The following is a 20,237-nucleotide window of genomic DNA, read 5'->3' on the forward strand; positions in this document are numbered from 1 at the left end:
TTTACAACCTTTTACAGTCCTCGAACACATTGGTTCATCAACCTATCGTCTCGCTCTTCATGATGGCATTGAAATCCATCCAATTTTTCATGTAAGTCGTCTAAAAGAACTTCTTGGTTCTGGCGACAATACAGTGACAACTGAAACTCTGGTTACTTCTGAAGAAGTATCTTCTAAACCACATGTACCAGAAAGAATTCTCGATGTTAAAACAAAAAAATTACGTTCTAAAATAATCCGAGAATTTAAAATTAAATGGATGGATGAGTCTATAAAAGATGCCACATGGGAACGTGAAAATACTCTTAGAACTAACTTCCCTAACTTTCCATTGCAAGAGTGCAATGTTTTAAAGAGGGGCAGTATGTTACGGGCATTACATATAATATCCTATGGTAACATTGTACCATAGTATTCTATACACGTGGATAAAGCATGAGGGTTAAACGAGAGTGTAAAGAAGGGGAGGATTACTTTTAATCCTCAGGATTGAGACAACCCATTAGGCCAAGTGTGAACTGGCATGGGGGCCTTGGGTCTGGCTATAAATATGAGGGTTAGCTACCCTCATTTGACACATTATCGACTACATCGAGACTCTGAAATTGTGGTGGGTCAACTCTTGTAGCGAACACGCCAGCACCAAGTACGACTCGACGCCACGATGGTGGTATGGGATGCCGATCGAGGCTCGAGTCGGTCTCGATCCCTTCGCTTGGGGGTGGTCGGGTGGATCAGCACCCTTCTTTCTCTCTCTCTTTCTTATTTATTTATCTTTTATCCTTATCATATGCTTACATTAGTAGCTAAGCTCTAACAACTATCTTTCTCTCTCAACCTACTGTGTAAATGTCTATTTCTCCCACTCCATCTTCGTCTTGTAATTAAACAGTGCAATATCTTTCTTACTTGTTTCATGTTTGCTTGTTCCTACCAACAAGATCCATATACATATTCTACATAAGTCGACCAACCTCACATAGTAGTCGACCAAGTCATTACCATCACTTACAACAATAAGATCCCTTTGTCTCAATTCACTACGTAGTTTGTTTAGAGTGTCCATAAACCTAGAAAACTCATTTTTATCACATCGTGTGTTCTAATCTAAGCCACCGCTATCTAGTCATAGAACCACAATTTCTAAACTCATTCCTCAAGAGTCAATAGAATGATTCTCTTTTCATGGCTCATTGGAGGGTGTGCCGAGAGAATTATTGTTCCTGAATTAAAACAAACTTGAGTAGTCACGTCATTTCCTCGGATCCATTGTTCTAACCCAAGCCACCCATGTTAAACGAAAAGACCATAAGGAAGGAACTCATTGATCGGTATGAATCAAGAACATAATCCCCCTTATGAGATTATGATTTTCAGAGGCGGTTTGTGAATGAACCTAGACAAGCTGGAGTCCTAAACTCATTCACTGCGGTCCAATGTGGATGAAGAAAAAGCGTGCCATCAAAAGTCCAAATTTTGGGGAGCCCGTCTCATTAAAGAAGGAGCCTGACTCTGTGAAAGGGAGCCCGACTCATTAGTTTAGGATTGAGTATAAAAACCCATACCTGTCATTTTTGCCTGTTTACAAACAGGTAGCCAGAGGTTTAGGGTTTAGGGTTCTTCAGCGAGGCGCACCACCTGTTGTCCGCGAGCACCTGTTGTCCTGATGTCCAGTGGTATGTATCATATATTCTTGTCTATTTATGAATTGATTAAGATTTGTGTGTTCAATTTGTGAAAGCTCAGAAATCTCATCCTATTTACTGAAGATGACATGCCCGTGTATTTTTCTCTTGGAATTGTTGGAGATTTTTTTTTATATGATATTGATCCTAAATGAGTCTTTCTAGCCGTTAAGCTGATTCACAATGTTTCTATGTACTCGGTTTTTTGATGAATGAGGAACTACTTAGAAGGTTATGCATGCTAATGTGACAACAACTATGTTACTTAAAATCCTCCATGAGATAACAATAATGTTCTTATGGTGTATCCTACTCCATTTTGTATTCAATCAACCCAGACAAAAATAGTCTTCTCCAGTTTTGGCCATGTTGCAATACTTCCTTCTCAAGTTGGTGACATACTCTTGAGAAACTTAGGTAATAAGAAAAAACCTAAACAAAACATAGAGTCCATTTAATAGTCCATAAACTCCTCAATATCATAATACGATGAAGGATAGGATCATGATGAAATTGTTCTCTCACATAATCTGAAGCGTTTAGATTGTTCGTAAAATATGATGATGAGCTTCTCTATGAGCATGGCATATTCATGTAATTGTTCTCTTGCATAGTTTGAAGTATGATAGGTTAAGTGTTTAAGTTGTCCACTAAAGCAACCACAATGAGCTTCTCTATGGGCACAGCATACTCACGGTCCTGAAGCCCCTTTATAAATTCTTCTTGTCTCTACATTTGGTTGCATTCTTAATGTTTGAAAAGCTTAACAATTGGAAGCAATGAAAGTGATTTGACTATTATCCTTACAAATGAAAGGGTCAATCTTTTGCATCAATTTGATTTATAAAAACCATTCAAGTTAGTTTGGGATGTCTTATAAAGTAAGATTGATACAATTAGTAGTAATTCTAAGTTATTTTTAGATGTTCAAATATGATCGTAGATCCATTGGTGGTTTTTGAAAATGGCATGTGTTTTGTACAAATGGCTAGTCGGTCCAAGACCTTCATAGACTTTGATGTGGATTGGGGTGAAACAATACCCTATGAAGGGAGGTATGGCCTAAATTATTTCTCAAGTATATATTGTGTATAAATAGTGATGTTTGTGTGCTAACTTGAATGATGGTTTAGGGTTTTTGTAATAAAGGGTGCTAGGTGCCCCAAATCCAACAATATGGATGCTGAAAACATCATTACTGAAGACTCGAACATGGATATGAACCCCATACATGACGTGGGGCCAGGTGTTGAAGATATCAATGTAAATGGTGAGTTGATGTACATTCTTATAATCATTATTGAAGTAAGTATATATTGGGTTTTTCTAATGCAAATGTCACACCATTGTTGTAGTGGACCCTATGTCCCTCTTCAAGGCGGGAAAAGACTCGATAGGTATCAAATGTCGCACATGTATCGTTGGAGATTCATGTAGAAAAGAGGTACGATGGTTTCACAAAAAAGCTGACATGGAGGCTCACTTACAGAAGGCACATGGCATCCGTGTAACACTGCCTCGGGGGCTAAAGATAGAAGAAGAAGAGAAATCGACCTCCATGAGGAGTATAGCCACGTCATTCTTCACCCACTACGAAAGACAACGATCAATAAAGCGTTTTTTGGATCCAGAGCTAAAGTACAACAGATCACGCCAATCACACATAAGGAAGTTGAGGACAAGAGCGATTAAGATCTTCAAAGCCACTCTGGACGCACTTCAAACATCCAAGGAGGTCGATTTCATTGCTCAATTCGTTAGCCAAGAGATGGCCAGGTATGACGAGGGAAAGGAGCATAGGATGGCAAATTTGAAGTTGAAGATTGCAGTTGTGTCTGAAGCTTATGTAAGTATGGTTTATGATTATGTGTGCATCTTATGTGAGTCTAAATCTAGTGTGTGAATGATTATGTGTGAATCTTATGTATGAATTTTAGTGTAAGAATCATGGAATTCCCATGCCAGAAGATGAGGCACATGTCGAGATCGATGGTGGTCAAGACCAACTGTTAGAATCGACAACCCAACAACCAAGGAGGCCTAAAATCCAAATCCGCAAGAAAAAAGTGGACCCTGGTACTCAACATCATTATGGCTATTGGCGTTTCTTTACGTAACGAAATATCGAAGTCACCAACGGGGATTTCAACAATAAAAAATTGTTGAAAGAAAAAAGGATGGTGACAACACGATTCTCACAAAAATGTGAGGACGGCCACCAAGAACCTTTCCCCGAAAAGGAAAACATTTGATTTAAAATCACGTAATAACTTATATACACATATGTATATTATCACATATATACGATCAACTACGTATACACGTGACCACATATGCCTATATTAAAGAAATCGTTATATTTAATAGCCAAAAATGACGTAATCGAGGCATATACCTCTACGCACACGAGACATCCAAAAATAAGGGTTCAACGTAATACGAAATTGAGGTATTGACCTCTTACGCATACGAGACCAAACGCATATCATTTACAACAAAATCGAGGTGTTGACCTCATACGCAAACGCAACATATGTTCGTGAACGTAATACGTAATTGAGGTATTAACCTCTTACGCATACGACACTCATCACATATTATCTATATGTCAAACAAGGTATTGACCTCAAGCATATATGTAAACGTTTTAGATAACCAATTAAATACCACTACAACATCATTTAATTAATGAAAATAATCTACATATTAACCATACATATGATTAGATGGGAGAAGAAAAAATAGACAAAAAATAACAAGAAAGATTACCGAAGTTCCTTGTTGATCCTCGTCTGCATGAAGGCCAACCGCACAACGTTCGATCGTCATCCATCGAGAAGATAAGACCAACAAAAGAAAGATTAGTACATAGGCTCGGATACCAAATATTAGAGACATGTACTAAAGTAAGCATTAGATAAGGATAGATCTAGGTAGATAGAAATAAAGGGGAGAGAGAAAGAAGGGTGTCGATCCACCCGACCACCCCCGAGCGAAGGGATCGAGACGGACTCGAGCCTCGATCAGCGTCCCATGCCACCGTCGTGGCGTCAAGTCGTACCTGGTGCTGGCGCGCTCGCTACAAGAGTTGACCCACCACAAGACAGAGTCTCGACGTAGTCAACAAGATAATCAAATGAGGGTAGCTAGGCCACTTATTTATAACGATACCCAAGGCCCCTAGGCAAGTTCATACTTGGCCTAATGGGTTGTCTCAATCCCGAAGATTTAAAAGTGTAGAAAGTAGCGTGCGGAAGCAGGTATGAAGACCGAACAGAAGGAAGAAAACTCAGGTTTTAATGGAGAGCTTGAGCTTACGCAGTATACGCGGGAGAGACAGAGAGAATGAGAGAGAACACAAGAACTATATTCAACAACTAACAAAATCTCGATTCACTACTGTATACATATGTGTGTTCCATGAACACTTTTATACAAGTCCTCGAAGGACTAACCGAAGTACTAGCCGTACTTCAATGCTCTTTAAGAGCTCCTACACTAACTCCCAAATATATTCCTCACGGAATATCTTTCCTAACGGCCTCCCGGTTTACGCACTCGGCCTAACCGATCGGTCCCAACCAATCTAGTCCTCGGCTTCTTCTGCCGATCCGGCCGATGTTGAGCTTGTCTCTCAACAAAAAGTAATCCTCCCCTTCTTTACACTCTCGTTTAACCCTCACACTTATCCACGTGTATAGAATACTACGGTAAATTCTCACCACGGGATATTATATGGTCATGCCCGTAACAGTAAATTGTCGTTCATTACATTATCTGACACAGATGAGGATGCAAACATTGAGATTGTCTTTGTTGGTCCTGGGACAATCACGAAAACATGGGATAACACAACAAGAAATAAGTTCACTAGGTATACCATTATGGTGGGGGCATGAGATCAATAGTTAACTTCATGTTTTTTTTGTAGTTCCTAATCTGGCCTAATAAACAGGTTCCAGGTGGCTTGCCGACAACTAGATCTAGCAGTCTTTTTGACGGAGGTAGAACTATGTTCGTTGTGCATTGTAGGGGAGATGGCATCCACATGGATGATGACCCTCTTCCACTTATGGATGGATTACTCGTTGCCCCCCGAGATCAACAAGTGGTTTCATATTGTGGATCCACTATGGGTACAACTAGAAGGCCAAAGTGATAAGGGTGAAGAAATACTCACTTGGGTCCCTGAACGAGAATATGTCTTCATTCCAATATTGCACTCAGGGCATTGGGTGCTTTGGTTGAAGCTGCGACAGACTCCTATAGGTCTCGATGCCAAGGTGAGGAGCCCAATTGTTTTTTCTGATCCACTAAATAATCATCCGACTGCTAGCATGAAGACATTGGGTGATTTGGTTGTATGACATATCTCTAGCGCCACACACGACCATTGCATCATCAACAATGAGCGGTTCCAGGTATTGCATATCCCAACCCAACCTAATGGGATGGATTGTGGGTATTATGTAATGCAAACCATTCAAATGTTGGTTGAGGAGTTCATTCAAGGATTTGAGTCCGATCAATTTGTAAGTATTTATGAGAATTGAATTTGAGCATTTGTTTTTGTAAGGGCTTAGGTTGATGGCATCTTGTGGTGTAGGGTAAGGAGCAATGGTTTGGATTCGAAGACGTGGAGCTCCTTCGGAAAATCATGGCAAAATGGACACGAAGGACTCTAGGCATAGGGTTATTTTAATCACTAGCATGTTGTACTTTGTAACATCAAACATATGATCTCGATTTACTAGATCTCATGCGGATTGCCAACTTTTTTGTAATATCTGGTAAATAGTTGAATCTCATTTTGGTTGTATATGACTCAATTTGATGTACATTCTAGTTGTGAGTCTTATTATTTGAATCTCATTCTGGTTGTATATGACTCAATTTGATGTACATTCTAGTTGTGAGTCTTATTATTTGAATCTCATTCTGGTTGTATATGACTCAATTTGATGTACATTCTAGTTGTGAGTCTTATTATTTGAATCTCATTCTGGTTGTATATGACTCAATTTGATGTACATTCTAGTTGTGAGTCTTATTATTTGAATCTCATTCTGGTTGTATATGACTCAATTTGATGTACATTCTAGTTGTGAGTCTTATTATTTGAATCTCATTCTGGTTGTATATGACTCAATTTGATGTACATTCTAGTTGTGAGTCTTATTATTTGAATCTCATTCTGGTTGTATATGACTCAATTTGATGTACATTCTAGTTGTGAGTCTTATTATTTGAATCTCATTCTGGTTGTGAGTCCTATTATTTGAATCTCATTTTGGTTGTATATGACTCAATTTGATGTACATTTTGGTTGTGAGTCTTATTATTTGAATCTCATTCTGGTTGTGTGTGACTCAATGTGAATCTTATTCAAAAGCAATGTACAATAATGCAATACTAGTCAATAATGGAGAAGGTATCAAAAGCAATGTACAATAATGCAAAAGTAGTAAATGCAATACTAGTCAATGATGGAGATTGCCGACAAAGTAATGTACAATAATGAAATACTAGACAATGCAATACTAATCAATAATGGAGAAGGTAGACAAAGCAATGTACAAAAAATTTTGGTGTAGGGAGCCTAACTGATTAATGAGGAGCCTGACTAATTAATGAGGAGCCCGATTGATTAACAAGGAGCCCGACTAATTTCAAAAAGGGAGCCCGACTGATTAAAGAGGAGCCTGACTCATTAATAGTCAATTGCCCAACTACGTGTAATGATGGCGTTTCAACGATCATATTAATGACTACAACAAATTGATTCACCGAATTCAGTAGCATGCACTAAGAGGTAGATTCATTCACTAAGGATTGAACTCACTCCCTTCCTTAACAGTCTATTAATCACTCGCACTCATTTCATTCACCCTCATTCTCGATTGTTCACTAATAGCCCTAAACATTCTCGAACTAAATCATTGAAGAAGAACTGAAATAATCCACTCCATTCATGTGAATTATTTGAATTCATTCACTTCATTCATTCACATAATCTCTCACATTGACTTAATTCACCTCAATCACTGGCATTCTCGATCATATTGTATTTGTTGTGGAGAGCACAATGCATCATGGTGTCTTCTCCATGTCGAAAGATGAATCGGAGGATACATCATGATCGTCCAATGCATCGTTTGTATTTGAGGATGAATTGGAGATTCCTTTTGAGTCATTAGATTCCGATTGTGAGGATGAGGCAGTCGATCCCTTCATGTATTGTTCCCCCAGGTATTTTGCATTTTCAAGAGGTTCGTATAATTTGATGGTTATAGATTTATTGGGACACGTTAAGGTAACATTGAAAGCATTACGTGATGTCACGAGGGGAGCACCTCTTTCACTTCATGCATGGAGGTGCATGAAGAGTCATCGCATACTCAGGAATGAAAGTGCAATTTACCTTAAAGCATCACCTAATCTTCAAGTATTATACGTCGAGAAATGAAGGGAAGTAGTATTAGCGTCACATGGTGACACATCCCATCACTCGTTTTCAAAGACTCTTAAAGAGTAAAAGCTAGTTTATGCGACTGATGTACGTGATTATGGCATCCCACCGGAGTACGTAAAAGCACTCATTACAAGTTGTGGTTGCCAAATGGTATCGAAGGTCGACCCGATAGAAGGTTTGGGATCAAGCATGGCCAAATATAGCAAGACCCTACCCATAGAAGTGATCAAGGTAGAAACCCACCAGTTAGATGATGTGCTCACAAATTTGCAAACCAAGTACCACACACGTTTAAGGAAAGGAGTCAAGAAGGGTATGTGTGTGACTAGGTATAGTTGCCATCATGCTAGGACATCTCGACTTGCATCTAATTCCACTCGACAAAGCAGGTGCACACCCCGATGTGGGTGCACATTCCATGTGGACGTTAGAATGAATGACGGTGTTGACAATGAGACACTTACCATTTCAATATATGGATCTCATAGTGATCATGTACCGTGTAGTAGGTCGGATGTGTACCATTTGCTAGTACACCCCAATGTCATAAGTTGTTGCAAAGATGACCTATTTGATGTTGGGTGTGTGCAAGGCATGTGGCACAAATGAGCATAAGTAAGGACACATATCATAAGTCCAAGGCTAGTCCATTAGAGCTTGTTAGCTATATGTTCTTTATGATACCAAAGGAGGTCCATAACATGGCAAATAGGTTAAAATTCGGGAGTGCCATGACTAAGGTTGATTGGGCTTTGATGATGCAAGATGCCTATGCACTTCGAGATCTTGGGAAAGTGGTTCATGTTCAACCCTACATGCTTGGTGAATCAAGATCTCCCATCAAACAACCATTTATCTTGATACTTCAAGATCAATGGATGTTGGAAATGTGTGAGCGGTTGACCCTAAACAACTCTTGGGCAATCGACTTGACATTTAAAACAAACCAATTCGGGCTACCATTATATGCAGCAGTTGCCCCCAATGCCATGGGAATTAGGATCCCATTATGGTACATGCTTTGTAGTTCTGATAAGGGGTCAAACCATGAGCAAGTCGCATTAGAAACTTGTTTGAGAGTCATATTCGCAAGGATACCCACGGTGAGGCCAAATGCGATAGTGATTGATAAATGTTGGACATCATATAATGCCATAACTAATGTGGTTGCAACAGACCGTCAATCTTGGATTGTTGTAAATGGGCAACCGTCGCAAACACATTGTCGACTTCTGTTGTGTCAGTTTCACGCCAAAAAGTCATGGGTGGACAACTTGTTGCCAAAAGTAAGTGCAACTCAGAGAAGCCATCTTTATCAACGAATGTGCCAACTGATGCAATGCATTACTGAATCCACATTCAATGCGATGTGTGAGGAGTTAAAGGTAGAATATGCAAACAAGCCCAGTGTTTGGCAATATATAGAAGGAGGATTGTGTGGTCTGACATGTGTGTGGAGGAAACTCTGGCCTAAGTTTGGTAGAATGTTCAACTATGGACACGTTGACACTACCAATATTGTGGAAAGACATTGGCAATTTATCAAGTATACTGCCTTGAGAGGAAGAATAAACCGATCAATTACCGACCTTCTGCATGTCTTAATTGGGGACAGTGAAACTGGCACTTGCATAGGAGGAACGGTAATAGAGTGGTACAAGCAACGACAATAAATATGTGAGAGTGGTCGGTTTGCACCCTGTGCGAATTGTAGGGATCAAAGGTCCCAACTTAAAGAAGCGGAGAGAATATTGGAAAGGTATGTCGACAATACTTCCACAATGGAAATTGTCGACGAGGCCCGATATTGGTTTAGAATCTTGAGCATGAAGACTCCCACTTTATGGTATAATGTCTCACTCCAATGTTCATATTGTGATTGCCAAGACATTGCGAGTAAATTTAAGCATTTACTCAGTATCCGAATGATTATTGAGAGGCATATACGCGACCCAAATGCAAATGGACCATAATACAAAAATAGAAGTGGAGGCAGAGGTAGAATGAGTTGAGGAGACAAACCCCACAACATCCGAGATTGAATCATTCAATTCCAAAATACAAACGGTTGTGAAAGCACTTCAATGTCTCGAGCAAGGGTTAGGAACCTTCGACCGTGCAACTATTGTTGAAGGTATACAAACATTGGAAGACGTGGCTGAGAAGCTGTATCGCGTTGGTGCACCAAAATCAACCAATGAAAAAGATGGCAGATCAATAAGTCACAACCAACAAATCGGTGCCAAAAGAAGTGCAACAATAGACATCTCGCAAGAACTTATTGGTGCTCCCCAAACACTTCCAAATCCCACTCCGGAAAACTACAAAGAGGTGCAAGTCGGGCTAGGAGGCGATTGCCAATAGGTGACCATGAGAAGGTTTGGTGTTTGCGTTGCGATGGCTTGACCTTGACTTCAAGGGACTCGAATGTTACATGTTGTAAAATTTGTGGTTGCATCTTGCAATCATCCCAACATGAGCCATAATCTTAATATGTAACGTGTATATTCATATTTCATTTTAGGGTTGTCAACATTTGACGTTTTAATATTTTATGTAAGACTTGTTATTTGAATCTTTAGGTTTTTTTGAGAAATTTTATGATCATTTTCATGGAAAATATTTGTTGTACACTTACTATTTTTTGGAGTTTTTGATGTTTGTTTTTAAGTCGGGCTCCTTCCCTGAGTTGGTCGGGCTCCTGATGACAAAGGTTGTCAAACAACGGGGCTCCTTTTGACAGAGTCAGGCTTCTTCTTACTGATGCTGTCAGACAACGGGGCTCCTTCTTACTGATGCTGTTAGACAATGGGGCTCCTTTTGACAGAGTCGGGCTCTTGTGTATAGAGGTTGTCTGACAACGAGGATCCTTTTGACAGAGTCGAGCTTCTTTTCACAGAGTCGGGCTCCTGGTGACAGACGCTGTCAGCTTTTTATCCATCTTGGACGGTGGAGATCGAACGCGCCATCAACGGTGCGACCTGCACCGTCCCTCTCCGCGATTCCCTCTCACTTGCCCTCTTAAATATTTGGTAGTAGTTAGTCACGAGCGTGCGTGCGTACATACATACATACATACATACATAACATACATACATACATACATACATACATAACATACATACATACATACATACATACATACATACATACATACATAACATACATACATACATACATACATACATACATACATACATACATACATACATAACATAGATGTTAAACGAGATGTTAAACGAGCTTCGTTTCCTCTGTTCCACACAGAGAGAGAGAGAGAGAGAGAGAGAGAAGAAGAAGAAGAAGAAGAAGAAGAAGAAGAAGAAGAAGAAGACATGGCGGCATCTCTGGCGATGGAGCATTTCCTAGCCAGAGCCCTGCACCAGCGGCGCCTCAGCCCTGCTTTCAACAGCATCCTCCTCTCCCAGAGCAGACGGAAAAGAAGCTATGCGCCATCGCACCAAAGGCTATGGTGCAGGTCTCTTTCTGTCGTGGCAAGCTCCCTAGCCACAGAGATCCCCTCTGCCTCTCTCTCTGGTATGTTCATCCTCTTCCTCATCCTCGTCTTTTTGATGATATTTTTTCTGCATTTTTCTTGTTTCCCTCTATTCCCTGCAAAATGAAGAGAAAAATAAGAGTCAATGAATGGTAGAGAGGGGCTCTATCCCATTTTTTGCAGCACTTGAGGAAAAAGGTTGAGAAGCCTATCCATGCCTTGCCTGGTATTCCCGGCATCCATATGCTAAGGATCATGATTGAAAATTCAATTCTATGGTTGAGAAGATGCTTGCTGAATAAATGCTTTTTCTCAATTTGCCACATTTTCCTTTGGAATTCGACAAAAAATGCGCTTCCATTAGACAAGTTAATGAAATTGTCACCTTTCAATTCTGATTTCATTGTGAACTAATTGGTCTAATTTCCATATTTTTTATACTAATCAGGATCATTAAAAGAGAGGACCAAGAATAGCCAAGTTTGCTTAACATTTTGAGTGATGGAAACATGCTTAGGTGCAGAACTGTGAATAGTGAAATGGGAACTATTACCCATTTGCAATATTAGACAGAACACAGGTCTGTTTATAGCGAGCTTAGTGTTATCAAATTTCACATGCAAAAGCTCACGATTTGGAATATTTAAGGAAATGAGAGACATATGGAAAACATGCCCGAAACATGAAAAGATTCAGAAATCTATCTTCCATGTCTAGCTGTGTTTTTCACCACATTCACATACAAAAGAGTCATAGCGTTGAACTTTGTGGGGACATTTGTCCCATATGGAAGCATCCATAAAACCGTCTAGCTGTTTAGAATCTAACAAACGTTTGTGATGTTGGAACAGTAACAGTAGAATTTTATAGAAGCGTGAGATGAAAGGGAGACACTTTCTTATAAAGAAAGAAGCCTAAAACTTGAAAGGAGAATGCAATAGCTTACTTTTTTTTTGATGCTTTTGCATGTCTCACATCCAGGGGCAACTGAACAACCAGGGCAAACCTGGAAAGCTAGCTTGGATTTCAAATGGATTCGAGATAACAGGGATGCTGTTGCACAGAATATCCAAAACAGAAATACATATGCGAATGTCGATTTGGTTGTGCAGCTCTATGATAAGAGTCTTGCATTAGGACAGGTATCATTTATTTTCTTGTTGTGAATATTGTTTCTGATACCTAAGACTTAATTGAAGGTATGCCTCCATATCACATGCAATACCACATTTATTTGCTGACCAGATAGATTAAATGCTGTACACATCTCATGGTCATTGTGAGTCCTTGACATTGGATGTATATGTGATGAATCACTATCTTCAAAGATGGGATCATATCCCTTTGGTAGCTTCGGTGTAGTATTGGTCTTGACTTGTTCTGTGTCATATGGTGTGTGTTTTTGCCAAAACCAAGTTTGGAATAAAGAATCCAATTGTCACCTGTGACAAGAAATCTATGTAACTAAAGCAGATTATCATCTTTTGCCTTTTCAAATTAGAGATTGATTACCAAAACCTACTCCAACTTCATGGAGGACCCTGAAACACAAGTATTTTTCATAATTGTCACAGGAACATCATTGTTACTGTATAGGACATGATTCCTCCTTTTGCAGATGTGCATTAGGGGTATGCAAGCCCCTTTGGCATGCTAGGACGTTATGTATGCAATTATACATGATACACACTTTCAGTGAAAGACAATACTTAAGGACCTGGTTGAGGCACTAGAAATTCTGGTAAGAAGAGGAGGAGGAAGTAGAATAGTAGTAGATCATAGAAATGTATTAGAAGATTTAGAATTGATAGAATATCCCTTGCTCTAGCCAGCCAAGTTTTCATTTGCTTATTGCCGTGCTTGGGTCTCTCAAGGCCATTCCTGTATCCATGTTGCCACAAAGTAGCTAGGTTTCTGGTGAAAGCACTTTATGCTCCACAATTTGGTGTTCTAACTCCAGGTAAACTAATCAGAGTGCTTTGCAAGTTGGATCATGGAAGAGATGGTAGCTCATTTCCATGATAATAATTTTGATTTGGCTTCTGCTCTACATATCTAACTCCGCCTTACATCCTTTAACAATCGTTGATATAAATCTAGGCATTTTAGCTCATAGTTGTCTGAAAGAAGAGCCAATGCTAGAAGAATGCCGGATTTCCATCCATTCCACGTTTGTGTCCATTTACTAAGGTATTGAGGAGGTTTAATCAACTAAATCTGCTACCTATTCTCCATTCTTCACCTTGAAGCTGTATCTCACGCTTTGTGAATTGTGTTTTTATTATGAATACATACTTTTGAAAAGTGTGATTAGGCACTTAATAGGCCCGCCTTTTGCAATTTTCTACTAGATTTTGTAATTATTGCAGCTTTTATAGACTCTGTTAGATTTTGTATTGCTTTAGAATTAGGTCACCCAGAAATCCTGATGGACTCTGCGCAGATAATTGAAGCCGTCTTATATGCAAGAAAAAAACAGCACTATAAGCTAAGTTCATTATCAAGATGCTTGAACCTTTTCTCAAGCCCTTTTCTTTTCTCTGCAAGTTCTCAATATTCTACTCTTTTATTGACATGTGCTCTTTTTTCTTTGACACAAGAAGTTCTTGCACCTTCTTTGTTATAATCATATACGAAATTTCATGTCTGCGCAAATCCATCTCGACTGTCTTCAATAACTGCTGTTGTCCCTGCAAAAGCACCAAGAAAGCCTTTCTCGTTGATGCAAAACATGTAATGTTTTAGAAAACCAGGCTCACGCCCAAACTTAAACTCAGTTCTTCATTGTCTATATGCTATTTTTATTTGGATGAAGAGCTCCAGAGGCCTTCCTACACTATATCTTTTGTTGCGATGCAAGGGATGTACAACTTTTATCCGTTCTCGGGTGGATAGATCCTCAACATGGGCTCAGCCCCACCCCATAGATCTCAGTCGATCTCCTGTGGACACTAAAAAGATATCTACCTACATGTTTCTTTCTGTCAAAACTGTAGTCAAAGTTCTTTTTGAAAGATAAGTAATTGCTCTTATGCAGAGTCTTCTGAGGGTTTGCCAGTTTTTGGAACCTAAGTTTTGCTGTAGCTTTTGATTCTGTAGAAGAGGGCAGCACAGTGCCTACATAAATTGATACAAGTCTCATCGTTGGTTTCTCTGTAATCTCTTGTTTGGTCTTATAGGTCATTTTGTCCTGTTAAGAGAAGTTAATATATAACTTTCTTTCTTCCTGTAGTGGCATTTAAGTCTAGTGCATTATGCCTTTGTAGTCGTTGTATTATATGTAATATGATTTTTCATGCCTCTTATTGAAAAAATATATATGACACTGTTACACAACACAGGAAGTCGAAAATATGCGAGCAGAACGAAATCGGGTTGCAAACCTTATGAAAGGAAAATTAGAACCAGAAAGGAGAAATGAATTGATAGAAGAAGGTGCATTTTCCTTATTGTCCTTGTTGATTGGGTTGATAATATTACATGATTCCATCCAAAATAGTCATAAGGACTATTAGCAGACTGAGTTTCAGGCAAGAGGCTCAAGGACATTTTAGCTGGCCTCGAGGCTGAACTTACAGTGTTATCTGAGCAACTTCAAAGAGAAGGACAGAGAATACCCAACATGACACATCCAGATGTTGCAGTGGGATCAGAAGATGCAGCAACAATTCGGAAAGTGGTAAGATGAATTACTCTCTTCAAAGCATTGTAAAAGATTTTGAGTTTGTAATCTTAGATTAAATAGATGCTGGCAGGTTGGAAGCAAGCGTATATTTGACTTTCCGGTGAAAAATCATGTGGAGCTTGGTGAGGCCCTTGAACTTCTCGATTTTGAAGCTGCAGCAGAGGTATATCCTATTAAGCTAGATTTAAAAAAAAAGAAGTCTTATAAGCCTTGTGTTCTTGAAACTTTAGGTTAGGTGCTGGTTAATGTTATTAGGTGGCAAATGACATATTTTCCACCTTGACGTATGGAGTTTAATGTAGACAATTTTAAACTTTTCTGTCTTGCATTAACGTATTTTCACTTGTCCTAAGGTCAGTTCTCGTTGAAGTAGTTTTTCTTTTCTTAACATGAGGTAACTGATTCAAAACCCAATAATCAGGATATAAATATACGCACTTGATAAATTTACTAGGTGATGCAATTGCATAGGCTAGTCCTTGATATGTGAAGTTTCTATTGAAAGAGAGATGATGATGTGATGGTGTGGTCAGATTCAAAACACCAAGGGAGTGAGCTGCTGTGTGAGGAGAGAGAAAATAGAAAAACTGTGCAGAAAAACGGAGAGGAAACCCTAGACGCTAAAAGTCCCTTATCTCATTATGAGAGGTTTGGGACCAATTATTATTCATAAGTAACTTTTAGGTCATTTTGGCATGTTCATACGGCCAATGACCAAAAGTTACAAAAATAATGTAAATGCCTATAACCCCTCAAATTGGGGCCAAAGATATAGTAAAACTATGTCTACAAAGCTCTCGAAGAGAGCTTTTACATGGAAGGGTCAAAATATACTAAAACAGGAGAGTCCTTGGGGCCTTTGTCCCCTACATGTATAGAATATATCTAGATTTTCTTGCATATATCTAGATATAGTAAAAGTATGTCTACAAAGCTCTCAAAGAGAGCTTTCACATGGAAGGGTCAAAATATACTAAAACAGGAGTCCTTGGGGCCTTTGTCCCCAACATGTATAGAATATATCTAGATTTTCTTGCATATATCTAGCATGTCTTTTTGGTTTTTTAAAGGGTAGCCATTGTTCCTAGGGGTATTTATTTTTCAATTAACTTGAGGTAATTCATTAACTTCAAGAATCCAGGAGGCAAATATGACATATTTGGGTAGTAAACCACTCACAGGACTACAACCACATTAAACCAAAGAATAATTAAACTTCTCACATTTGTAATCGTAATATGCCAATTGCATATTCTACACCCAAGATATTGATACTGATACACAAACTAAGTTGATGCAGTCTTGTTGTATTTGCAGGTTACAGGCACAAAGTTCTACTACTTGAAAAATGAGGGAGCACTTCTAGAGATGGCGTTGATTAACTGGACACTTTCTGAGCTCATAAAGAGGGGGTTTACACCCTTTAGCACACCTGATCTTGTTCGATCTTCTGTTGTAGAGAAATGTGGGTTTCAGCCTCGAGGTCAAAACACACAGGTTGCTTTAGAAATCTAAATCACTGTAAATTATCTGCTCAATCTTGTATTATTAAATACTCAGATGTTTTTTTGACAGGTTTATTCAGTGGAAGGCACTGATTTGTGTCTTGCAGGAACAGCAGAGATTCTGATGGGAGGTTTATACATGGATCGGATCATCGAAGAAAGTTCTCTTCCATTGAAGCTAGCTGCATTTTCACATTGCTTTCGTACTGAAGCTGGTGCTGCAGGATCAGCAACTAGGTTTCATTTAATATGTTTTAAGTTTTATAGGAGGTATATACCTCATAGTTTGTTTTGTATTTACCAGAGTACCCCAAAAGTTTCAAACTTCACCAGAATAGCCATGCAATTGTAAATTTTATGCTATATAGGGGTAGTCTTGTAATTATAAAACAAGGGGTATTTTGACGTTTTTCTATATTTCGTGAAGGCATCAAAATGATGAATGTGTCATCAACATATAGGTGCTTGATGTTGATATCTTAAATATTTTTTTAACAGGGGTCTTTATCGAGTACATCAATTTAGCAAATTGGAGATGTTTGTGATTTGCAAGCCAGAAGACAGTGATTTATTTCATGAAGAGGTTATTTCAATTGAAGAAGAACTCTTTTCTTCTCTTGGGCTTCATTTTAAGTAAGTTCAAACCTTCTAGATTATGTTTCTGGCTTTGTAGTCTATTTAAATCTAGGAATAATACTCTTCTTGTCATTTTGATATATGAATTGTTCTCTCTATTGCGTAGTTATGCTGATGCAGCAGTACGAAAAGGAAAAATAGAGATCATAATTTTGAAGATTCTCTTAGTTGAGCTTTTGATCTTCTGTAGTAGATATAATATCATCATATTCCCTGCAGGCATGGTAGTAATAGCAGAGGCACTTAGAGTCAGTTTATCAATATTCAAGTTACAATCTAAAATAGCGCCTTTTCCACTCTGATTTTCATACTAATTTATTATCTTATGTGGACATGAAGCATCAACTACGGTAATGATTAAGGCTTTAGTGCTTGCAAATTCACTGCTCAGATTTCTCAACACTATCTACTCTTTTCTTGCAGTTATTTTTGAGAAATTAACATAACTTTCTTTCTTTTCCCTCTCTATTCAATCCTTGTTTATTCCATGTTTTTCTTTGATGATTCCGTATCTCTTCTTGAAGGCAAAAAGTGATTTAATGAAGTTGACATACAATTCCCATTACCCTCCTTGTGTTAATAGGTTTAAACATTTTATTCGAGTAAATCTTTCCAATTTTCTAAGATACGCACAATGATTGAGTGATCAAGTTCATGATCTTGCTCTTGATGGTCTAAGAGCGGGTCCTTTCATGTGCGTGCCAATGAAAGATTAGAAACATTGGTTATGTTGGGGGCAGTGATATAATGAAACCAAGCATGCTGATGGTAAAATTATGATAATTTACCTCCAGGACTCTAGATATGCCCTCAGGAGATCTTGGAGCACCTGCTTACAGAAAGTATGATGTAGAGGCATGGATGCCAGGGCTTGATCGATATGGTGAAGTATGCAAAAAAACCAAACCAAACTGTGTATTCATACATATGTCAATTGTGTTTATCATCTAGAGTGTTGAGGTTTCTTTCTTCTTGCAGATATCAAGTGCATCAAACTGTACAGATTATCAAAGCCGTCGCTTAAGCATACGCTATCGCCCAGAAAGTGATCCTTCTAACAAGAAAAAGAAGGCCTCGCCATTGCGATTTGCACATACACTCAATGCCACTGCATGTGCTGTTCCGAGGATGATTGTGGCAATCTTGGAGAATTTTCAACAACCAGATGGTTCTGTTTCCATACCCAAACCATTACAACCTTTTATGGGCGGTTGTGACATAATTAAAGTCAAATCTCGACCATCCCAAAGATGAAGCACTAAAACAAGATGAATACCATATTTATCCATGTATAACATGCCATTCTTTTTCTTGGATAAGTTAATCTGTAATTCTTTCTTTGATGAGAGATCTGAGTCATGCATTATATAGGTTGTGCAAATTTGGATTTTCCTGTACTTTGCTTATCCCATGATGGCTTACTTGAACATATAAAGGGCGTAATGCTCATATGCTCACAATGCACTCTTGAACTACTAGGCTTCGTCATCTTCTCCCTCTTGTCAGAGATGTCTTCATGAAGAGGTTGAGGGTAACCTGCTTTGTCCTATTTGTATCTATAGAATATTCCCAATTATGGAAAATGAGGAATTCACTTTGCATGGCCTTCGATTTTTGAACATGATGTCGTGCTTATGTGTTCATCGTGTTATGTGATTGAGTGTCAAGAAAGCAAGAGCTATACTGAAAGGCAACTTATTAAATGGGTATCTGTTTATTGTGGTTGAGGGTGAGGATCAACATAAAATTGTCTTTGTTAACGGTTTTCAAATCTCATGATGTATGTAAGCCACATTATGCATTAGAGAAAAGGAAGTAATATAATTGTCTGCGAAAGGTCAAAATGACCTGGAACATGCTAGAGCATGTGCTTTACTGTGTGATTGAGCTCTATGAGATGCATGTGGGTGGAATTGCACCAATGAAGAAGTTTGTGATTGGTTCTTTGCCTGGGTTAGGTTATTTCATCTTTTAGCAGTTGTATTTCGTTTATTCTGAGAAAGTGAAACAGACATCGACACATTAAATAAGATTCCATGAGGCCACTGTGCAATCTGAAGTATAAAACTACATCGCCAGAGTGTCTAACACCCTGTACACTGTGCAGCTGGCGATCACTGATGTATTCAATATGGTATCCTCATGTACTTCTAGTAAATGGGCTCGTTCACTTTTGTGTGTATCAGTTGTATCAGTGTAGATAATAAGGTCTCAAAATTTGAGACATGTCAATTAAGAACATATCACTCTTTTCTTACTACAAATGGTACTTTTCTTGCAAATGGTGGTTGACACTTCAAATTGCATTTCAAACAAAGAAAGGCGCAAATGCTTCAAAGTTTTTCTTCTGATATTTTCAGCTTTGCCATAGAGTTTGATTTTTGATGTTTCCAATGTAGTTAAAGTTCACTTTGATTGTAACCATGTATAGCATGCACTATTGAGCATTCATTCATACGCTCAACAATAAAAACTTGAATATAAATGTTTGGGAAAGTAGTTACTGCATGGATTTCTTGAAGAAATTCTCTCATGACCTCTTGGGATTTGAGTTGGTGTGGTATGCTTGCAAAAAAGGGCCTTGGGATAGTCACAGAACACTACCAAGAAAAAATATAAGCACACTCAATCAATCCATGAACTTCTGATTTATAAACGAAAGAGGAAAGTAATCAATGGAAACAAAAACTTCAAATCTGTTAGACATAGATAGGCAGATAAATTATCAAAGACAAAAATGAAAGATATTTTTATCATT

At 38.6% G+C, this 20,237-nt stretch overlaps 1 protein-coding gene across 1 annotated transcript; it reads left to right on the top strand.

Annotated features, from left to right (window-relative positions):
- The first annotated feature begins 11,454 nt into the window (after positions 1–11,454).
- SRS (Seryl-tRNA synthetase) lies at positions 11,455–18,825 on the top strand. Its single transcript, XM_087328640.1, has 10 exons — positions 11,455–11,694; positions 12,635–12,795; positions 14,995–15,088; positions 15,184–15,332; positions 15,409–15,501; positions 16,656–16,835; positions 16,914–17,080; positions 17,342–17,476; positions 18,274–18,367; positions 18,458–18,825. The coding sequence occupies exons 1-10, from the start codon at positions 11,493–11,495 to the stop codon at positions 18,731–18,733; spliced, it is 1,551 nt and encodes a 516-aa protein (XP_087184766.1). The 5' UTR covers positions 11,455–11,492; the 3' UTR covers positions 18,734–18,825.
- Positions 18,826–20,237: the final 1,412 nt, after the last annotated feature.

This window comes from Azolla caroliniana, unplaced genomic scaffold (genome assembly GCF_043228905.1).
Source record: "Azolla caroliniana isolate FFs.n. ecotype wild unplaced genomic scaffold, voAzoCaro1.0.p SCAF_12, whole genome shotgun sequence".
Classification (NCBI taxonomy): Eukaryota; Viridiplantae; Streptophyta; class Polypodiopsida; order Salviniales; family Salviniaceae; genus Azolla; species Azolla caroliniana.